The 21668-nt window shown below is 38.3% G+C and overlaps 1 protein-coding gene across 2 annotated transcripts in view; it reads right to left on the bottom strand.

Annotated features, from left to right (window-relative positions):
- Window positions 1–557: 557 nt before the first annotated feature.
- The window catches only part of opcml (opioid binding protein/cell adhesion molecule-like), a 304122-nt gene continuing 283011 nt past the window's right edge, over window positions 558–21668 (bottom strand). For both annotated transcript variants that reach the window (XM_056396764.1, XM_056396763.1), the window contains 4 exons: window positions 9813–9950; window positions 9134–9254; window positions 8008–8159; window positions 558–7659 (listed from right to left, as the gene is read on the bottom strand). In XM_056396764.1, the coding sequence (XP_056252739.1) occupies window positions 7559–7659; window positions 8008–8159; window positions 9134–9254; window positions 9813–9950 (512 nt within the window). In that variant the 3' untranslated portion in view covers window positions 558–7558. The remainder of the gene's footprint in view (window positions 7660–8007; window positions 8160–9133; window positions 9255–9812; window positions 9951–21668) is intronic.

The following is a 21668-nucleotide window of genomic DNA, read 5'->3' on the forward strand; positions in this document are numbered from 1 at the left end:
TAAAGAACATTTAGACCAATATGAGATAAAAAACACTTAATACATGTTATAGATTGGTTAGCTCCTCCAACAAAGGATAACACTGGTGTCAACATATTTTTTTTGCCATTTTATTTTGAAAAACCTAATAAAAACAGCTAACTTAGATAAAAACTTTCAAATTGAATGAATTGAAAATGGTAGATTCTTTACGTGATTCTTTATGGAAATACAGTATCCCATCATTCTGTTGGCAGGGAGGAGGAAAAATAAATCTACACAATGTAATGTGTTGATCCAGGTCATATAAAAATTTTGTTACAGCATCAATGATTGTGTATAAAGTCCTGTTAGGACAAAACTCCCAGTTGTCTAATGTAATGGATAATGTTTGTTAGCACTGTCTATACTGTATCTCTTTAAGATCTTTTTAATGGGTTTTTGGAAACAATGGGCGTCTATGAGTCCTGAAGGAACAGGAAGGAGTATGTTGTGAGAGTGACAAATAAATCAGAAGGTTTAATGCCTTCATGGCAATACAGGGGAAAAAAACCAACGACAACAACAACAACAACAACAACAACAACAACACACTTTTATTATCTTCTAAAGCAGGACGAGGCAGGTTTTACACACCGACACCCTGAAGCCGGTCAAATCCTCATATCAGTGCTGATTTTTATTGAAAAGAAACCACAATATATTGTTATATATTGTTCTCACTCGTTCTGTCCTCGGTTGTAGCTGTAGGACCTGCGTGACCACCCACTATCTTGCACATATGAGCAGAATGAAATGGCAGAGACAAGATTGTATGCGTAAGTGATGGAACGAGATGCGCGTTGATGCTCTCCAGGCAGGCATTAGCTACACGGTTGATGGGATCTCAGCAGTTGTACAGGTCTCTGACCTGTTCCCACCCCTCCAGCTATGGCCTTGACCTGTCTTTGCATTTAGCCAGCTGTGCCCACATACACACACGCGCGCGCGCACACACACACACACACACACACACTCAAAATTATGTCCATAGTACTTCTAGAACTACTTCAGACAGCTGGTAAATACATCATCACATTCTCGTTTTCTTTGCAAATAATGTCCTGCATCCCTTGGTTCACCTACAGCTCACAAACATGGATTCATCTCGTATGACACCTGCCACTTGAAGCCAAATAATCCATTCACAAAAATACATTCATCAGATTTGTGAGGTTGACTATTACAAATTGATCAATGTTTGTGTGTTGGAGTAAAGGCCAGTGACATGTGCAGAGTTGTATTTGGATTACTGTGGCTTATTATTTATGCAGAAAGCAGAAAGTTGAGATCAAAATCTAATTTTATGGTTATGGAGGTCATATGACTGTAGATGTTGAGGAGAACTTTGTTATGAAATACATAAGGTAAATACAAGGTTAAAAATGATGGTGAGACAGAAAACAAAACCAACAAAAAACTGATGACTGAAAGATGCCTCAGTTTTGGTAACAGACAGAAGGCATCAGAAAGTTGGACTTAATCATGTTGTTGGAATGTTAGCACAAAGACCAGTCTTCCCTTCACATTCTGACACCTTATTTTTTACATGTGGTGTTTTTGTCAATCTGCCAAGTGCAATAGCAAACTAAACTTGAAAAATTAATAGGAAAAACTAGAGGCCGATTTTGAAGGTGCAACACAGTTTGTCAGGAACAGGTGGTGGTGATTGTCGCTTGACAAGAGCTTTGGCTATCATTGGTTATATAATACCCACTCTCAATAGTGCTAAGTCTTCAGGTTAGAGTAGAGGCTACAGTGAGTTGCTATTGGGAAGTGATGAGACAAGCTGGTTAGTGCTAGCATACTAACTTTATTAGAAGAAAAGACTTGATAGAGATAAGAGGTTAACATTGGTGGTACTTTCCACCATTGGAGTAATGTTTCTTCTAGACTGATAGGTAAACAGCTTTTAATGCTAAAGTTGGCTACGTAGCAATAGCAAAACTGATAAACAGCTCCTTTAAGGTCATTTTAAATCGATTTAGTTACGTTTTTCTTATCTTTTTATGACAATCGGGGCATTTGAGGACAAAGCAGTGAAAAAATAAAGTTCTGGTTGATTAATGATTCATCAGTCCAGATGCTTGAAGTGTGCATTACACCTGTCTGCAGATATCATCGAATTTATGATATCTGAAAGACAACCTGTGTTTTGCTGATGCATTTGTGACAAAGGCGAATGGAGATTGTGAGAGATGAAAGAGCAAAGTAATACTGTTATTTTTAAAAATGTCAACCTTCATGAGGACATTTTTACAAGACTTATGAAATACAAAGGCCACTCAAAAAGATATTGTTTCATTACACTGGACTGGTTATAGGCGATATCTATAAAAGCAAAATCACTTTTTTTCCTTCTTCCCCGCTGACTTTGGTCTGAGCTAAAGACAAAAAAAGGGCTTTTATTCCCTTTTCAGAGAAGCTATAGAGTTATTGTAATTGGAACATTGTTGGTGTTCATCATAATGTGTGACTACTGGCAGGTTAGCTCTTCAAGCTCATTGTGCTGTCATATAGTTTTAAAAGATTTCATGTCAGGAATCTTTTTCAGAATAGAATGTCTGGGTATTTCATTCATTTCAATATGAAAATAAAATATGTTCTTTTCAACTTGGAGAGGATCAGCAGCAATGTAATCACACTGGTGACTTATAAGTTGTGGTAGTTGCAGGAACAGTATTCATACACCCAAAACCTTGAGGCAAGAATTTGCATTAATATCTCACAGATCTGTCACTGGAGTGCATCTGCTGCCATTCATTTAAAGAGCTAACATGCAGCTTGACTGACACCACAGGTACCACACTTGCCCCATATTTTTGCTCTTTTTTACAGCATTGCTCTGATAAGGAGGTTATACTGCAATGAGACCCAGATCTAACACATGCAGATTTTGATGTCATTGTCCTGAGACTGTATGAATCCTATCAGCTCTGACAGCAGTGACACTGAATATTCTTGTTTGTTAAGAATAGGGCGGAAAAAAAGAGACTTGGGTATGCAGAGGTAGTACTGACAGGAATGACAGGAATAGTTCCCTCTTTGTTATGGGATTTAATGTAGATCTGCCAGGTTAATTCCTGAATAAAGAAACAAAATATATTATTTTTCATTATATTGGATTGGTTAACCTAATTGAGACTGGTGCAGGTTTGAGCACAGTTCACATCTGTTAGCGGATTATCTTGCTCTTCCTATCATACCTGTTAATTCTATGTTTTAAAATAATCTTTTTTTTTCTTTAGCTGTAGAAATAGATTTTTTTCTGGCCACTTGTGGGTATTAAATCAGATTATTCTTCTATTATGTCAAGAAAAAAGATTAACCAAAGTATGAACTATATGTTATATGATTATATGATATGTTTGTACTCTTGTATCATATCAATGATAAAGCAAACTTTTTAGGGTAAAGCATTGGACTGATTTGTTTCTTAATCGCAGCTTTGATCAGTTTCAGTAATGACTGATCATTCTTCATCCTCTTTCTCTTGTGGTGTCCCACAAGGTTCTTCCTCTGATCAGATACTCCTCACCATTCCACACCCACAGTAAAAGTCCAAAGATAACTTTCACTGTCAAATCTGGTGTCATTTTAAATCCCTTCTTAAGACCAGTTGCAGACGGCCTGGGATATTTCCTTATGGCGTGACAGGTCATTTTGGCCAGCTGTGGACAGTCAACTTGACCAGACATAATGCAGCGAACAGGAATTTTGCCTTGGCAGAGGGATGCATTCTACTGAGTGCCATTCTAGATTTCATATTCTGTGTTGTCCCAATTTCTTGTATTTTGTAATCTGCATAACTTCCCTCCCATTTAATCATAGCGGCCAAATTTATAAGTAGTCTGGTACCTGTTACATTGGTTAGCCTTCACAATTACCGGTCTGGTGGTTTGTTTGAACCTGTTGGCTGGGATGGAGTCAAATTCTCGGCCTAAATTATTGTTTCAGTCCACCCCTGCTTAAGATCCATATTTTTACAACTATATTGAGTATCCTTAATTATTACTATCAACTACATGATTACTTTAATTTGGTCTGTTAAAGTTAATAACCATTTTATGTAAGTTTTTTGATCAACACTTTTGCCCTATAAATATAATGAATTGGAGTGGCTTGAGTATTTACACATCAAGCAGACATGAGAAACATTGTCATAATTCATTTGGAGACATGTTTCTGGTCACCTGACAACTGTTACATCCAGTATTTACTGTCCTTTTAGCTTTGGTTTGGTCTCCACCAACTCCTGAGAAAAACTATCACTCTTAAATGCTCAGCTAATGCTCACCAGATAGTAAGCTAGTTGCTAACTTTGTTTGTCTGTTTGGTCTTTGGTGCTGAACAGAGAGTCATCAACTTAGCAAGGCCTTTTTAATACCAAGCTAAAAGCTAAAGCTGTGGGCCACATAATCAAAACAATTAGGTGAATGCTAGTAAATGCCCTGCACAGTGAGATGAACTGCAAAGTTTGAACTGATAATTCTCTGTGGGTTCGTCACTACATGTGACATCTTCAACATGACATGTAATCAGTTTATCCATTGTTAAAATATTGATTAGTGCAGCTTCAAAAAAAAAAAACTGTATTGGCTCATAGTCAGAACAAATGATTGGCAACTTGAATTCACATTTAAGCAGTTTATGGACAATTTGGCAATCTCGCAATCAAATGATACATTGACTATATACCGCAATTGTGACTACTGTATGTTGAACCTCCAGTAAGGTCAGAAAACATATAAAACAGGTCAACAATGCAGCCATCAGTGGAATCATACAGTATAAACTTAACTGTTTAGGATAAAAAAAGACAACCGAATTGCAAATACTGCAAACTTTAAAATGCCCAGAGAATTATGCATTAGGATGTTTGAAGATAATGTGCAACACATAAATATAAAATCCTCAAAACCATAAACAGACAATGTTGTTGTTATATGCAAAAATACGCCTTAACTAAATTCCAGTATCAGTTCTGTTTTAATGAGGATTTTAAACAAACTGATTCAAGCTTATTGACATCAATATTTATCACGTTCATCTATCTGGGATGAAAAGCGTTACATTAACTTTAGTTTTTGCAGGCATCTGAATCTCACCTGTCTGTGTTGTTTTGCAAACCCCTAAGAAGTGAAATCACATCCTGTGACATAGTCCGCATCCGACTGGTTCACCATCATCACAAGCACATAACTGAACGTGAGTACAACGAAAGCATTCCCACATACATCAATCTCAGCCTTTTTGTTTTGTCTTCAACACACTTCTTACTTATAGGTATGCACAGGAGTGAACTGGACAATAGCAGAACATCACATTATCAATCACTTGTGCTGCAAGTATATTCTCATCACTGGAAAATTTCTGCGCAAGGCAGACTGAAAAGTATCCCGTGAAAATGCATCCACCGACCACAGAACACAACAGTCACTCCTGCAAGTCTTGAGAACAGCGGCTGCCGTTTATCTCGGGGCAAACCAGGTTAAAAACCAACATTCATAACACCTGGAAAAAGCTTCATAGCAGCTGCACGGAACATTCATCCAAGTTGTCCTGTCATTCATTAGATTTTCCTGCTTGTCATCTGTGGCTTGGATGTGGACTGGAGCTGTGCATCATTTTCTTTCTTTTTTTTTTTCTTTTAGATGAAATTGTCAAAAACACCTCAGCCTCCACAGACGTATTTTAATTGAAGAAATGTGATTCTAAATCAAACCAGTTTATTCAGCTACTCCACCACTTCACATTCAAATTAAAACAATTTAATACCTCAGAGATAAACATGATAAAACACCTTTTTTTTCTAGTTGACTGACAGAGCTTGTCTGAATATAAAACATGACCATTAATTTATATATTGAATATGTGTAGGAGCTAATTAAAGGAACATACCACTATTTTTGTACTGTCTTAATTCATTGCTATGCTAAACTCAATTTACAGACGAGAATCAACAAAGGTTTTATGTAATTTATCACACTGAATATAATGTCTGCTTTTATTATGCAAAATAAAGCAAAAATAAAAATAATTAATAAAAAAAAATAAAATAAAAACATAGATATGAATGAAAACAAATGGACTAAATTTTAGTGAATAAGATTGCAAGTTCTCACTTATTGGTAGTAGATACTTTTTATGTGTATGTATATGTATGGACATTAAGAGATATTTTGGATTTTAATGCTATGACATATGTTAAACAAGACAACCATTTATCATAAAGTACTGGACCATTTATTTCTTACTTGCAGATCAACAGAAACAAACAATCAAATAAAAAACGATTAACCCCAACATGATTTGTGATAAGCTGTCACCTGTTTGGTTCCGCAAATCCAAACAAAAAGCCTCAATTGCATAAAAGTCCACTGCTCAACCGAGAAAACTTGAGGACCACTGTGGCTGCCTGAGAAACTCACTGTAAAGGCTGTATATTAAATATGAATGTACTTTTGCTGATTTTTGAGATAACTTGATAATTTACCATCAGGTTAAATTACACAAGTTGCAACTTTAAAGCAAGACTGTGAAAGCTAAAAATATCATCAGGTGTTTGAGGAATATGTAGTTACAAATTAAATTTAGTTTTCTAAATTAACAGCACTTAGGGGAAAATCAGTTCAGTGCCAAGTTGCTAATTAGACCACTCACTAACATGACCGTTATTGACACCATCAGTACTATTTGTTAAACAAGTTTTAATTTAATTGGTTACCGGAGAGAATGAAGTGGCACACTGACCGACACCTCTGTCCTAAATCATACTTAACATACATGTTTCGAGTCTGAAAATCTTATTTGAGATATGAGTATGAATATGCCATGAAGCTGCTATGACTAGGTGTTTCAGAAATGCCATTTTGATAAGTGTATGCATTTTGGAAAAAACAACTGCAGGAATTTTCTGTACACATTTGTACATTTTCTACACACACTATAGTAGAAATGAAAAAAAGAAAATTGGATGCACTATGATGTAGGACATTGCCTGAGAAATCATGGTGTACTATTTATTATTCTGAACTGTTTACCATGAATGATCTGTTATTCTGTTTTGCATACAACTGTAAAAATACAGTAAAATTCAACAATCACATTGCATTTTTTTTCCCTTTTTTTGTTGTTTACTTAAAAAAAGCTTAATGGTATTGTACAGATATTGAACAGGACGTGACACAATAATAATAATCTGAATGTACACTTCAATATTGGGCAATAAACAGTCAACTATCAACAGTTACATGTATTTTTTTCTTTTTCCCTTTCCACATACAAAAAGGTTTTGGGGAGACACAAACTCTGTAGTTCTACCATCATCAAATTAGTGCATGATTCAAATTTTCCCCTTCTTGGATTGATGCCTCTCACTGTTGGCGAGCCGACAGAGAACAGACTCTGCTGCAAAGCCAGAAAGAAAAACGAAAGATAACTAAAGGTGAACCACTGGCGCTCTTGGATTTCCATAGGACTAATAGTCTGTTCTTGCTGTTCAATGCTGAGAGAAGCTTGGAGGTTGTCACATTTCACATCAGAACTTCAGCAGGTGGAGTAAGGTTACAGTCAGCAGGAGACATACGGAGCAACGGGGTAACACCGCAGCCCCGTTCACATCATGCATCGCACCAGGACCTGGAGGAGAATAACAACACTTACTCCTATCATCAGGGTTAGCATGTCTCAACGTTTAAATCAGTGCTGGAGCCGCAGCCTTGTTTGAGAATGAACTGTGATTAACTGGAGCTCAGATGTTCACCTGGATTATTTCCTCAGTCAAAACAGGAGCTTTACATTGGTGTTGCAATTGCCATGGAAACTAATGAATGGCGGAAATGAAAAGGTAAAGCACTGCATAACACAGAGTGGGTGACTTTTTTTTTTTTCTTTGCACTGCTGCTAGCATGCAAAGAGTAAATGCTTTCCATTTAAAAATTAAATTACAATAATTTTTAACACAATTGACCAACATTTTATTCTTACCATAAAGGATTATGCTGGCATTAGTCATTCCCATGGTGTTCATGGCAACGCAAGTGTAGTTTCCATAGTCCTCTTCTGAGACGTTGAAAAAGACGAGCATTGACTGTTTACCTTGATTCTCTATCTTAACTCCGTTTAGTCCGTTGAAGAGCCTGGAAGAGAGAGGGGGGCAGGTTTCAAGGGTTCTGCTGGTGAGCAGGAAAGAAACTCTGCTTTTTTTTTTTATCCTCTGGGAGGCCGTGTGTCTGTTTGCTTCGGCATCTTTGTCAAATCTCTAGCACGTGTACTTAAGACTTATATCTGCATGAAGTTAGAAACACATTAACACCTGCAGGCTGTGAAGAGCAAGCATTTTTCATAGTCGAGCCAAAAACTCTGAATTCAGCTCACTGCCTTATTGAAGTAACTGCACATGTGCGGACTTCATCCTTCAGTGCACGACAACCTTTGTTGTTTCGCTCATTGCTTTTCCTATTCCTCTGCTACTGTGTCGTTGCCTTATTTCATGTTTGTGGATGCCAGTCATTTATTTTATCAGCATCCTCCATCTTTTTGTTCTTGGGGACTGATTTTGTCTTTTGGGGACTGACAAGCGATGCTGCTGTCACCGTCAGGGACCATTTAACAGTGCAACATAGGCTGTGTTTATATCGGTTTACCAGCTCTGGGACTACTCATAAACATCTTTCCAGTTTCCAGGCTTCAGCTGGAAAAGCCTGCTTTATTCTATAATACTCTCTAAACCTTCAAGCCAAACACAACACTCACACAAACCGATTGCAGTGCTTTTGGTGACCATGTCTATTTTTCAACCCATTTCACTGATGTTTTTCCTCTTTATTTTTTTTTCTTTTGTTCATGATGTGATTAAATAGAGAGAATAAAATGCAATGCCAAGCATGAATTGGATTATCTCGTTACATCAAAAGCACAATCTAATCTGAAACAAGAATAATAATGTAAAAAGCCATCACTTATTAACAAAGATGATTCACTCTGGCTTACAGGATTTCAAATAAAGAAAGTCCACACCTTAAAGCAGCACAGATGTCTTTGTGTGTCTGTCATACTGACTACAAACAATTCCAAGCCTGTAGGAGTCACAGAGCTCAGAGGTGAGACTTGCCTGCGGTCTTCTTTGTACCACTCAAAATCTGCCCTCGGGACGGCAGAGGCTTCGCATTGCAGGACTCCTTTCTGTCCAACTGGAGTACCTGTACTCCGTGCCTTAGAAATGAAGGGAGGATCTGTGAGACAAAGTGAAATGTGGTGTTTAATAGCATCATATTGAAGACATATTCATGCTGCTTCACACTCCTATTCCTTTAATGTGAATTGACAAAATGATGAACAAGCAGTGGCCTAAATACAGACTGCGACTGAGTTTGTTACAGTATTTGGGATAGCATCCAGTTGAATCTTCACTAAACCATGACGAACTATTCATCCTTTGAAAGCGACAAAGCCTCATGGGTCTGTCTGTGTAAACCATTTTATCGTCCCAGTATAACTGCTACTCTAATGACTGAGAAAAAAAAAAGTACCCTCTGAAATTTTGATTCAGTTTCAGTATCATGTGGAGTAACTCTTTTTCATAATAAATCCAAAGAGTTCCCTTTCAGAAGTGGTTAGGATCAGGACTGTAATCAAAATGGTTTAAGAATAGTTCATTTTCAGTCAGGGTCTATCTGAGGATACTTTATATCCGAGAGACAGCAACTGGCTTTCTTTGCATACCCCATATGTCCTGATCGTTATGTCCCCCTGTGTAGTTAGACCATGAATGTGATAGTGTTGGGTCTTACAGTTGACGATGACTTGCACTGTCCTGATGTCAGGGCTTGAGATGTCATTAGAAGCAATGCATTCGTATGATCCTGACTCCTCTTTGGTGACAGCTGTCAGTTCCAGATGTTCCCCCTCTGTCACAAATTTATGGGTGCCTGTGGAGAAGCAAAGAAAAAGAGGAAACATGCATGAGTAAATACTGTATGTCCTTGAATTGGTAAATAGGTGACCTGTACTGACCTTGATATGATTTATAGTTCCTATATGGGTGATACATATCACTGCTGCAGATATTGTACTGAATTACTGAAACTGACATGTGGAATCAAGATGCATCCTCACACACAATGTGTAGACCAGACCAGATGTCCCTGTCATGTGGTTTGTTTGGCTTAGTGACTTTGATGATCCTCTGGCCTGTCCTCTAGTGCCACCATGAAGTTTCACCACTTTGTTTTATGACCTGAGAAACTGATGGCATTCTCATTAGCCACAGCTGTACTTTATGTTTAGTGTTAATTAGAACATTCTTGCATGCTAACATGCTAAACTAAGATGATGAACACTGTAAACACTAATCATTAGCAAATTAACATTATCCCAATGAGCATGTTATTATTTAGCTAAAAGCACTGATGTGACCGTAGTATGTGCCATGGCTCTATTTTTGAGAACAGCACAGTACTGGTCACAGTCATGTGTGTCCCGCCCAGTGCACTCACGGTGTAGCCAAGCGCACCTTGGTATTTTTATGGCCAGGTGCACTTAGAAGCACGTGGGATCAGGAATGAATACCATAATTGTATAGTATCATGGCCAATCACATTCCACTACTTTGGGAATCCTGTGGAAAGTTTTCCTCCGAGGAAACGTATTGCTTTCTGGGACATACAGACTTTGATAGTGAGCAACATCTCTCAAGTTACGGAAACCTGCTGCCTTCAGACAGCTGCGATGAGACTCGCTAGAGTAAAGGAAAGGCTTTCAGGATAGATGATGATGAATTCTTTGTTTGTGTTTGTGTGATTGTTAGTGTTTTAGTGAGGTTTGTGCAGATGGGATTTCCCCAAATAAAATGACCAAAATATTATGGAACAATTACACTGTGTTGATCTGATCTGATCCGAGCAGGCGGGCGGTGGACCACGCAAATGACACTCATTCTTAACTCCAAGATCGTAGTGCACCCCTGGATTGGCATCATCACACCCTCTGCCTCGTCTCCCACTTGGGAGTCACAAAAAAGACACCACAGGGAAAAACCAGTTCACCAGTGCAACAAAAGTCCATAGGCTTGTTATCCTATAAGCCTTCCTGCTGCCACTCTTACTGGTATTAAAGACAGAGCATACAGCCTCTTCACTTAACAAATGATTGTCTCTAAAGTCGTTGGTGTGGTTTGTCCCTAAAATGGGTCAAGCTCTAAAAACACTGGTTCCCACATTTCCCATAATGTAACCAGTCTTTGTTAGACCTTCCCTGCCTGGTTTGTATTTCAGGCTTTCTGTTAGCGATGTGTGATGTTTAAGCCCAATGTGAAATTAACGAAGTGGTGTCACTTGATTGATTGATTGATTGATTGATTGATTGGAAAGTAATATACTGACCATGTGCAGATATTGGTACTTTTGTTTAAGAAAAAAGAAAAGACTGAATAAGACATTATGAATACACTATTTGTTAAAGTACTGAGTTTGCGGAAACCAGTGCATGTACTTTATTTAGATAACATCATGGTAGAAACCCCTGGGCAGACCCAGAACATGCTAGAGGGATTATATATCTAATCTGGCCTGGGAATGCCTCAGGAGGAGCTGGAAAATGTTGCTGTGGGGAGGGATGTTTGGACTACCTTGTTTGGCCTGCTGACACCATGACCCAACACTGGATTAAGCGGTTGAAAATGATTGGATGGATGGATGGTAGGGTGGAGTGGAGTGTATGATGCTGTGTAAACTGAAGACGTTCTTGTGATTATCCTGGACAAAGATCTGAATTAGAAAAACAAAAAAAACAAAAAAAACAAATTAAAATCAACAGACCAAAATAGTAGTCAATGAATTTGGGATTTGCTGTCCCCAGTTGTTTCTAGAAAGCAGACAGCTCAGGGCATAGACTCATTACACAAAGAAAATAAACTAATTGCATTGAAACAAGCCCACTTGAGAAACACCACAAATTACCCCTGACACCAGCAATGTTAAAAGCATGTTCTGGTGACAGAGAGACCTTAAGCTATTGCGGCGTGGGTGGGAAAATGGATAGAAGCACTCAGTAGAATCAGTAAAAATGTCAATCCAGCAATATCTCTACATTAGCATAATATCATTATGTTTTCCAAATCCTCTGTTGCAGCTGGCTGGGGAATCACTGTAAAGGTTGTGGGCTGGGGATAATCATATATAACCAGGGGACCTGCTAGCACAGGTAATTTGACATTTTCATCATGGCTAACTATATTAGGCAGAGTGTGGGTGATTTAATGCTGTTGAGTTACTAGCTGTTACTGTGTAACTGCTGTAATGATGGCCACGGGTGGAAGGAAGATTACTTTTAATTTAGAATCAAATTACTTCCTTGGCTACGCTGGATTATTGCATATCGCATATACACATTCATTTATTGTTTCATTTGGTATACTATGGTTTGGAATTTGACAGGAACATTTTACTTCTTATGTCAGTCTTAGTTAAAGGTATAGAAACAGTTTCTCATCTATTTCTGGGATCCGGCATATTACATTTGTTATGCAGAAGTGCAGCAGACAGACAGTTCACTTTATTCAAACTTTCTACAATTAGTGATATTTTGGAAATGATCCAGCCAAAAAAACAGCAGATGCTTAAAAAAAATTTAATATGATACAGCTGTGTCATATTCTCAGATTTTCAGCCTGGGTGTCAAAGCAGCTGCCAAACAAAAACAAAAACAAAAACAAAAACAAAAACAAAAACAAAAAAAACAAAAACAAAACAAAAAAATTTTTTTTTAAAATGTTTATCTCAGTTTTCCTGAGACAAATGCCTGTTTTTCTCATGAAACAGTTGTCTCTTATTTCCTATTCATAACTTTCAAAGCTGATTCAGAGTGAACTGACAGTCAAAAACTGTGTGTGGGTTTTATCAACTTTCTGTTGATTCCCACTTAATCCACTGTTTTGTGTGTGTGTGTGTGTGTGTGTGTGTGTGTGTGAGAGAGAGAGTGAGTGTGTGTGCTCGCATTGTTAACAGTAAAGTGTCAGCATTCGAGCTGTGAAGTGAACACAGTACAATAATATCCTCCATTGTTGATTCCCGTTGAGAAACTTTATCCCTCCACAGCCAGAACAGAACAAACAGCAGAGCTGACAAAATGTGAAGTTTACACAGAACATCAGATAATGACCGGACATGGCTCCAATCTAAGTATTATATTATAACACACATGTCAATCTAACTTGCCCAAATAAATGAATATAAGGAAGCCATGATCCTCACACATTGTTTTGGAAGAACGAATACAAACATCAGGACAACATCAGTGTCAGTATAGCATGACTGGATGACAGGTTTCAATTAAAAGTTTTTCTGAACACAAACAACAAACATCTCCTATTATGTTACTGTTACAGAGGAATCAGACAACTGCTCAACACTGCTATTGTGTTCATAATAATTGTTCTATGTTATAGTTTCAATGGTTTTCTCAGGGTATATATATATATATATATATATATATATATATATATATACATATATTTTAGCCGCACTAGAAGCACATCTCTGGGAACGGCAGTGTTGATCTGTCGGTCTGTCAGTTATTCATTCAATTTGGTTCAAACTGATGTAGCGTTAACGCCATATTTTAGAATTTATTCTCGTTGAAATGGGGCACCAGTCTTCTGGGAGGACAACAATGAATTACTTCATTACCAAATTTATCAATCTCATATCGGAAGCCATGACTTCCCGATTCAATGGATCTCCAGTCTATACGTCAAAAGAATACAACAGGACAACAACTGGGTGTAAACCATACCATAGTGCAGCCACAACCCTGCAACCAAGCGTTGTCCTTATGTCTTAGTCCACCAACCAGGCTACGCTGCTGGAGCTGAGTCCCACGGGTGGATCACTTGGAAGAGGCCTTTCCAAGTACTCTCCAAGTTCACAGGACCTGTCAGCAACTGTCGGCAGGCTGGATGGAGAGCGAGGTGCCTCCCACTGGATGGAGTTGGATGCAGGGGATTCGTAACCCGTTCTTCAGCCAGGCCCTTCAGTAATTTGGGCATCGAGGGAGAAAGTGAGGGGAGCTTTGAGAGCCACTGAGTCAGATATCATCATAGTATCATTATTATTAAAGCTTCCATGCAGTTTGCTTCGTAATGGCTAAGGAGTTAAATCTTTGAAAAGCTGTAGCTGGTTAGGAAAAAAAAAAAACATTACACCACTGCAGTGGTTCGGTAAAAATGTGATTATTCCAATATTTAATTAAAAACCAGCTAAAACATTGGCTGGCCCAAATGTTTATGCTGCTTACAGTAGCAACATGATGTTCTTTCCTGCACATTCAGTTTAAATTCACCACAAGTTACTGTGCCTCAGCCAGTGTATTGGGTAGTCTCTTAATTGCTTTATTATTCAGTGCTTTCCGTTACACATTTTTCTGTATTGAAGTAAAATTTGCCCAGTGATGCATTTGCAACACAGCAAGCAGAAACTCTGCTGCTGTTCAAGAGATATAATGGATCAGGAGAACTACAAGTCTGTGACTGTTTTCTTTGGCAAACACTGTGCGGTCCTGCTTTGGTTTCAAGATGAAAGTGAGGAATTAGATGGTTTTCACTACACTGATCAAGTAGCTTACACATCCTTTGTTCTTCAGCCTCTGAGATTCAGCTAAATCAATGTGAAATAAAATAATGGATATTACATTAAAGAGCCAAGTCTCAAAAGTCAAACAAAATTATCATATTGAATATTTTTGAGAGAATTCTGTTGCAGTCTTCGACCCAGGTTATTGACTCGTGTGATTGACTCGGCCGGTCAAAGATAGTCCATGTCTTCATCCTGCAATGTTCTTCAGTTGTTTTGGCTGCATCTTTGGGATTGTTGTCCTGCTGAGTGACAAAATGTCGTTTGATGCATTTGGCTGAATCAGAGCACAGGACTCCTCTGTATGCCTCTGCATTCACCCTGTTGCTTCCATTTGCAGTGAAATTATCAATAAATGTCAGTGGGTTCTATTGGCAGCCGTGCATGCCCGAGCCGTAACGGAACCAGCACCGTGTTTGTGGCAAATGAGGTGGTGGTTTGTTCTTCACACATTCGTCTTTTATTACCAGCTGTGACAGCAGGGCTGTTATTGAGTTTTTGTTTCATGCAAAGATAATATTCTGGTTTCATACAGTAGCATCTGCATGATGGGTTTGATGATGTTTGTGGTCCGATCCAGGAACGTCTGGTGTGGTAGCGTTCCACTGCAAGAAAGTCTCTAGTTCTGATAGGGGTTGAGTTTTGTTTCATCAGCTTGTTCCACAGCTCTGCTGGTCTCATTCTGTGTGTTTTTGTGAACTGCAGCCTGCTCTTTCTGTTTTTGAATCTCACCAGGGGGTTTGCATCTTGTGGTGAATCCTCTGAGGTTATGCTCATGAAGTCTTCTCTTGATCATGGACAGGGAAACATTTACGCCTACATCCTGGAGAGCAATCTTGAGTTGCTGTGCAGTCATGAAGGAGGGTTTTTTCTTCACCATGCAAATGATTTTCCGCTCATCCACAAGACTTGTGCTCCTCGGTGTGCCAGCTCATTTGCCATTTTCTGCTCTTTTAGAATGTATCAAACTGTTGATTTCGGCAAACCAACTACCTTGGATATCTCTCTGAGAGGCTTGTTTTTCTCTCTTTGAGTCTCATTTTGAGTCTCATTATTTTCCTCCCTTGCACAATCTACTTTTTACTCCTCATATTGACAAAGAAAAAGGCTGTATCTCCCACACAGCTGTTTCTATATTGATGTAAACCCATCCAAATTAAAGCTGAGGCATGCCACTTTAATGTAGCGTCTGTTATTTAATTTCCTAATTTCTTTTTAAATTTTAACTGTCCAAATACTTACAGTCTGAACTATAAATCTGACGTGTCATTCCTGCACACGAAATTGTCCACACAGTTCAGTAGAAGGAAACAGAACCAGTGTGTATTTGTGTGAGGTGGTGCTTTTCACAGACCAGAGATGTGGGGCAGGAAGTCACTTGCCTCTAAAAGACACTTGAGGACACTTAATGTGAAGCAGTGTGTCTGCTCTGACAGCAGCCAGCAGGTAATTGTAGAGTTTCATGGTTTCTAACCATTGCAGAGCCCTGTGGTCATTCTCTAAGCTGAATTCTGTATCCAGCAGAAGGTACTTGAAATCGTCTATGGTCCATTTGATGGCTAGACACTCCAGCTGCCCCGCTGAGCACGGTGTCTCCCCCAGGACTGGTTTCCTGCTGACACCAGCCACTGGCCTTTTTCTCTTCTCTCTCACCTTGCTGTCACATTCCACCAGTACCTCTGCCTGGGGCATCAGTCTGGGTGTTGAAGGGCACACTAAAGTTTAGCTGCATCTGCCATCGTCTTTATCTCTTTTGATGACCTTCTTGGACCACCTGGGAGTCCCTGGGAGTGATAACACTGCTACAATATGGAGGCTAGGGTGGCCATATTTGCTGGATCTGTTTGGACTCGAAGGAGGTGGCTGGGAACAAGCAATCATCACAGCCCCTTCCTCCTGCACCTGTACTGTAAGCACTTTCCCCAGATTACACAGTAGTTACACTTTTTTTTTTTTCTTTCCTAAAATGTCAGTGATCACAGCTTTTTTCACACCAAATGTAGAGATAAGCACAAGAATATTAATCACAGTTGCTGATGTGACAGTGTCAGGGGAAAAGACTTTTAGCTTTCAGCTTTATCGTACTTACAAAGATATACGTCTCAGGCGCTAAAGACCTTTGGTCAGCAACAAGAAAGCATTCAAAAATAGACTTTAAAAACGATTCAAAAATAACTTAAATGCAAAACACCCCTTTCCTCGTCCACTGACAGAGTCACGTAATTGGCATTATTGATCACATTGGATCTGAAGCTTGTGAGACAGTGGGTGTGATCAGTCCAGGAGGTGGCCCCTTATTTAAAAGGCAAGGTGGCTTAACTGGTACAGATGCTTTATGAAGCCTGTGCATCAGCTGAAAGTCATGTTTGTTTGTTATTGACAACTCCCACCTCTCCCTTATTCCCCTCCTTTTCATGTTGCACTGCAACGTGACTAATATAGGCTAGTGCATGGGCTACAGGACTAGGCACTACATCCCCGCCCATGTCCCATGAGGCACTGACAATTACCACACTGCCGCAGAGCTGCTGTGATAGCACTGGTCCCATGGGGCTGTGAACATTACTGCTGTAGTCACACTTTTCTGCTGTTTAATTGTTTCATACAGTCGCCGCAGGTGAATGTTCCTGCAAGGCTGCATTCTTGTGTAAATCAGGCTCTAAATCAAACTCACAAAAGTAAAACTACTTTTTCCTTTTGTCGCCAGTCGTGCTTTATTGGGACTTAAACACCTGCACACTTGAAAAGCTTTACGTAAATTCTGGAAGGAACGCTGGATGAGACCTTTGGTAAATGGGAGGATTTGTAAAGATCAGTGTTAACTGGCTGTTCAGTGGGGAACACCGCATTGTTCTAGTCTTGTCCTTCAGTGACGAGTAAAATACCAAGAACACAAAAAAAACTGAGCCTAGTTTAACAAAACAAGCGAACAGTATTAATCCCACAATTGACAGTTGCATCACAGTCAGGTTCAAGCTGACTGTGATGCAATCCCCACTGTTGTATATTTCAACTCTTGTTACTATGGTCTCCTCTGTCATTGTTTGCACCACAACATTGTTACAAACCACAAATTATGAACAATTTTTTGCTCCTTTTTTTTTGGTCCTTTGCTGCCACTGGCCTGATTGTTACCATGGAAACATGGTTCTACCCTGCAGAGAGCGTAACTTTTTTAAGATGAAAATGTCTTTCTACATGTGAAACTGTCTGACTTGTATTAGAATAATCTGAGAGCAAAGTGAGGATGGGCCCAACACTACAGACCAGTCGGAAATATCTGAACATGTAATTCCAAAGCATTTAACAATATTTATTAATAGAATCTAAATTAATATTCATAGTATTATTTTTACTAACAAGATGTTAAATACTGTTTTATTTATGTTGACAAAACAATTTTATTTGTATTTGTATTCCATTTATTATTTTACTTTTTCTTTTTTTTTCTTTGTTTTAGGTTGGCATGCTAAACAGACTAGCAGTATGTAACAGTAAGGGTCTTTATGGAGTTGAGCAAATATTACATACTGCACCTAATTTATATTATGTGACAGTTGAATATTACAAACATTGCTTCTAAAATCATTGGTCTCTCAACCTCTCAGACCTCTCGAGCCATTTTTCATTCTAATTTCTGTAAAAACTTTCTGAATGTTTAAATCACAAGTTATCAGACATACAATTGAAACAAAGATTAGGAGCAATCTCAGCTCCCAACCCTTCCCTGACATCTCGGGTACACTGTATCGTCAGTGAAAAACACTGATTTTAAATGTAAACTTTTTTATTCAGTGTTTTTGCTGGTTATAATCACTTGGTCTGCTTGGTTTGGAGAGGAAGAGACCTCTGTGGATAATTCAGCTCCCGACTGAATTATCTGACACTGAAGGAATCCAAACTAGAAAAAGCTTACGGCAATGTTGGTGAAAACAACAACTCCCATGATCCGACGCTATTTCACAATGTCACCCAATGTGGTCTTTTGTTATTGTTTTGATTGAGAGACCCCTAAGGGCAGAGGTTATGTACTGTGGGTCATATAAGAAATGCTATTGCAAAGAATTTTAATTACGCACAACACAAATAGTTCAATTTAAAAACATTAAAATCTGAAAAATGACATGTTTTGAGCACTGTGAGAAAAAAATGAGCACCACCACTAAGCAATTATAAAATGTGAATATACTATGTAATATATATATATATATATATATATATATATATATATATATATATATAAATAACCCTAACCCTTATGTTCAGAAAAAGATCTGCCATCAGTTTGAGTTTCTCTCTTGTGTGCTGCCCTAATTTGTGCCAATCTGTTCTTATTACATCCAAGAGCCTCTCATTTGGAAAGAAAACAATAGGAAAATGGAAAACAGGACGACAGTAATTAAAAGAAACAATAGTTACAAAATCTCTCCAGTTGTCTTAGTAACTGGTGGCAACCAACAGCAAGCAAAGATTCCACCTTGGACGAGTTGAAGGGGGTTGGGGGGTATAATAACAGCTGTCAAACCATCGGTGCTAAATAATCACTCATATCACAACTACAGGGGATAAACGGCAGGTGGAAGTTATTCAAGTGGAGGAAAATGGGAGAAACAGATGTAAAAATAGTTTTTAATGTGAGCACTATAAAAACAAAATACATACATACCACTGGAATTACCAGTAAAGTTCCTACCAGGTAAATGTTTGCCCTGTGAATTCTTACTTTAGAAAAGTCTGACATGCTGCTTCATGTGATAATTAACCTTGTCTTATGTGTCGATGCTTTGTGATAAATTTGAAGCTTGCAACTGGTCCTTTATACAGTACAGTGGTCCATCAGATTATTTGTTTTTCACTGAGACTTTATGCTGTCTTTTAATAAACTAGTTTTTATAGATGAGTATATATTTCATTTGGTAACATGAGCTGCAGATAGGCACAGATTGAGAATGTTTATTTTATAAACCATTAAAAGGGCCATTGAGCACTAACTGACCTGATGCCATCAATGAAACCAAACTCACCTATGAGTCAGCATCAGCACCGCTTCAACAAGCTAATACTTGTTTGTTTGAGATCGGGCTGAATTCTGCAGAACAAAGCAATTCCCAGAATCTCTGAAACAAATTTAACAGGGCACAATACACTCTTATAGCACAGAAGCCCTTGTCCTGTTATGCAGCTGCCCTATAGGACACAATGGAGCAATAACTTCTGTTCCTATCTTTGCTGCTCGACAGATATCTTAAATGACAAACTCGTCCTTGTTTCAGAATAAAATAAATCCTTGTATGCATGCGAAATGATGCTCAGTGCTTCCAATGAATTTAAAATCAGTTAATTGTCACATGTATAGCATAGAAAAGGGTGAAATTTGTAAAAGACTGTGAAAGCAATTAACATGTACAGTGTGTATCACCTGTACTGTAGCTGTCAGGGTGAATTTAACTTGTGTTTTAATGTTTTGTGTAAATAAAAGCCAATGTAGGTAACTAATGAGTTCATGGTTTTGTGAGGAAAAACCATGGCCTCTACAGAAGTCAGTAAATTCTGTTTTTATGAATGCTAGTGATGATTGAACTACTGCAGTTCGCAGGTGTATGTGTTCACACTGGCTGCGTTGCTGCTACTGCCAGCTCTATCTCTGTACATAGAGTTTGCAGGTTATTTTCAATATAAAAGCATCACTAAAATGCCACTGCAATCCAAAAATTATATTTGAATTTTTTTCAAGTGTTACATACTGTATTCAGATTCAACATAGTCATTGACAACTATAGTGGAAGGTATTAGTTTTACATAATGTAGCTGGTATGATTTTCTCTGTTCTAGTTTTGCTGAGAGCTGCACGCGCCACACATGAAAAATGTGATCTCTAGATCAGGTGCCGCAGCTACGAGACATGAAGCATGTCACACAGGGATATTGGTCTAAAATGAAAACCAAGATGTTCAGTAGTCACCACGCACATGCCATGCAGCCAGTGTGCCTTACAGTTGTGTGGAAAGTGTAAAGTTATTAACACCTGAAGTCAGAATGGCCACAATTATCCAAAAAAAAAAAGATTAAGAAAAAACAGAATTTAATTATTTTAAAACCAAACCAAACATGGTCGAAAAATTTAATATTGCTCAGGTTGTTCACATCAGCCTGAGGTTTGTTTTGTGGAGTGGTCCTGCTGTCTGAGCCACAGATTGCATCTCCAGCTCACTTTGGTCAGTCTTACCCTGAACTTTTTTATAATATTACATTACAAAGTTATCCTGTTTTCATATTGAGCAGCAGCTGGCATCAGAATATTCATATTAGGCTGCATATGTCACGTTGAGCAGGCGGGAGAACAATGTGAGTTTTTATATGTAAGCAAAACCTGAGCATGTCCTTTTAAAATTATTTTGACATCCATCATAATAACTGAATTGAAATGTGTAACTGCATGTATTAACTACACTCTGTACCAGCTTGAGGAACTCCCACTGGGCAAACTAATAGTTAGCAATGTTGTCACCTCTCCACCAGTGCAATGTGCATCATAATATATTATGTAAAGGCTGTTTTGTCAGCTTAAAAGGTGAAGAAGATATCGGCCTTCTGTTCCTGCCAGCCTTTTAATTCCTGTATGACTGGTGCCATATGCCCTTTAAAGCTTGAGTGGTCGTTTAACATGCACCCTAAATATTAACCACCATGGCTTCACTTTATTACCATCTGTCTGTGTGGAAAGAGACTGGCTCAGTTTCACCTGACTTTAGAAACAAAAGTTATGTGATACACAGATGAGGCTTATTATCTTATTCAGACGTTTAAAGCTCTTGAGATTTATAAATGTAAACAAAATTTAATCTAACATTGTGTTTTTTTTTTTCTTTTAATTATGCAAATGGTTTTTATATGGATTGATAATAAAAGAAAATACATTCAGAGAAACGCTAATAACAATAAGTTATAGTACTGAATTCAATTAGTGAATCAAAATGAAAAGTAATAATGAATCACTAAAAGCATCTTTTTAATTGCAAG

This window comes from Seriola aureovittata, chromosome 15, assembly GCF_021018895.1.
Source record: "Seriola aureovittata isolate HTS-2021-v1 ecotype China chromosome 15, ASM2101889v1, whole genome shotgun sequence".
Classification (NCBI taxonomy): Eukaryota; Metazoa; Chordata; class Actinopteri; order Carangiformes; family Carangidae; genus Seriola; species Seriola aureovittata.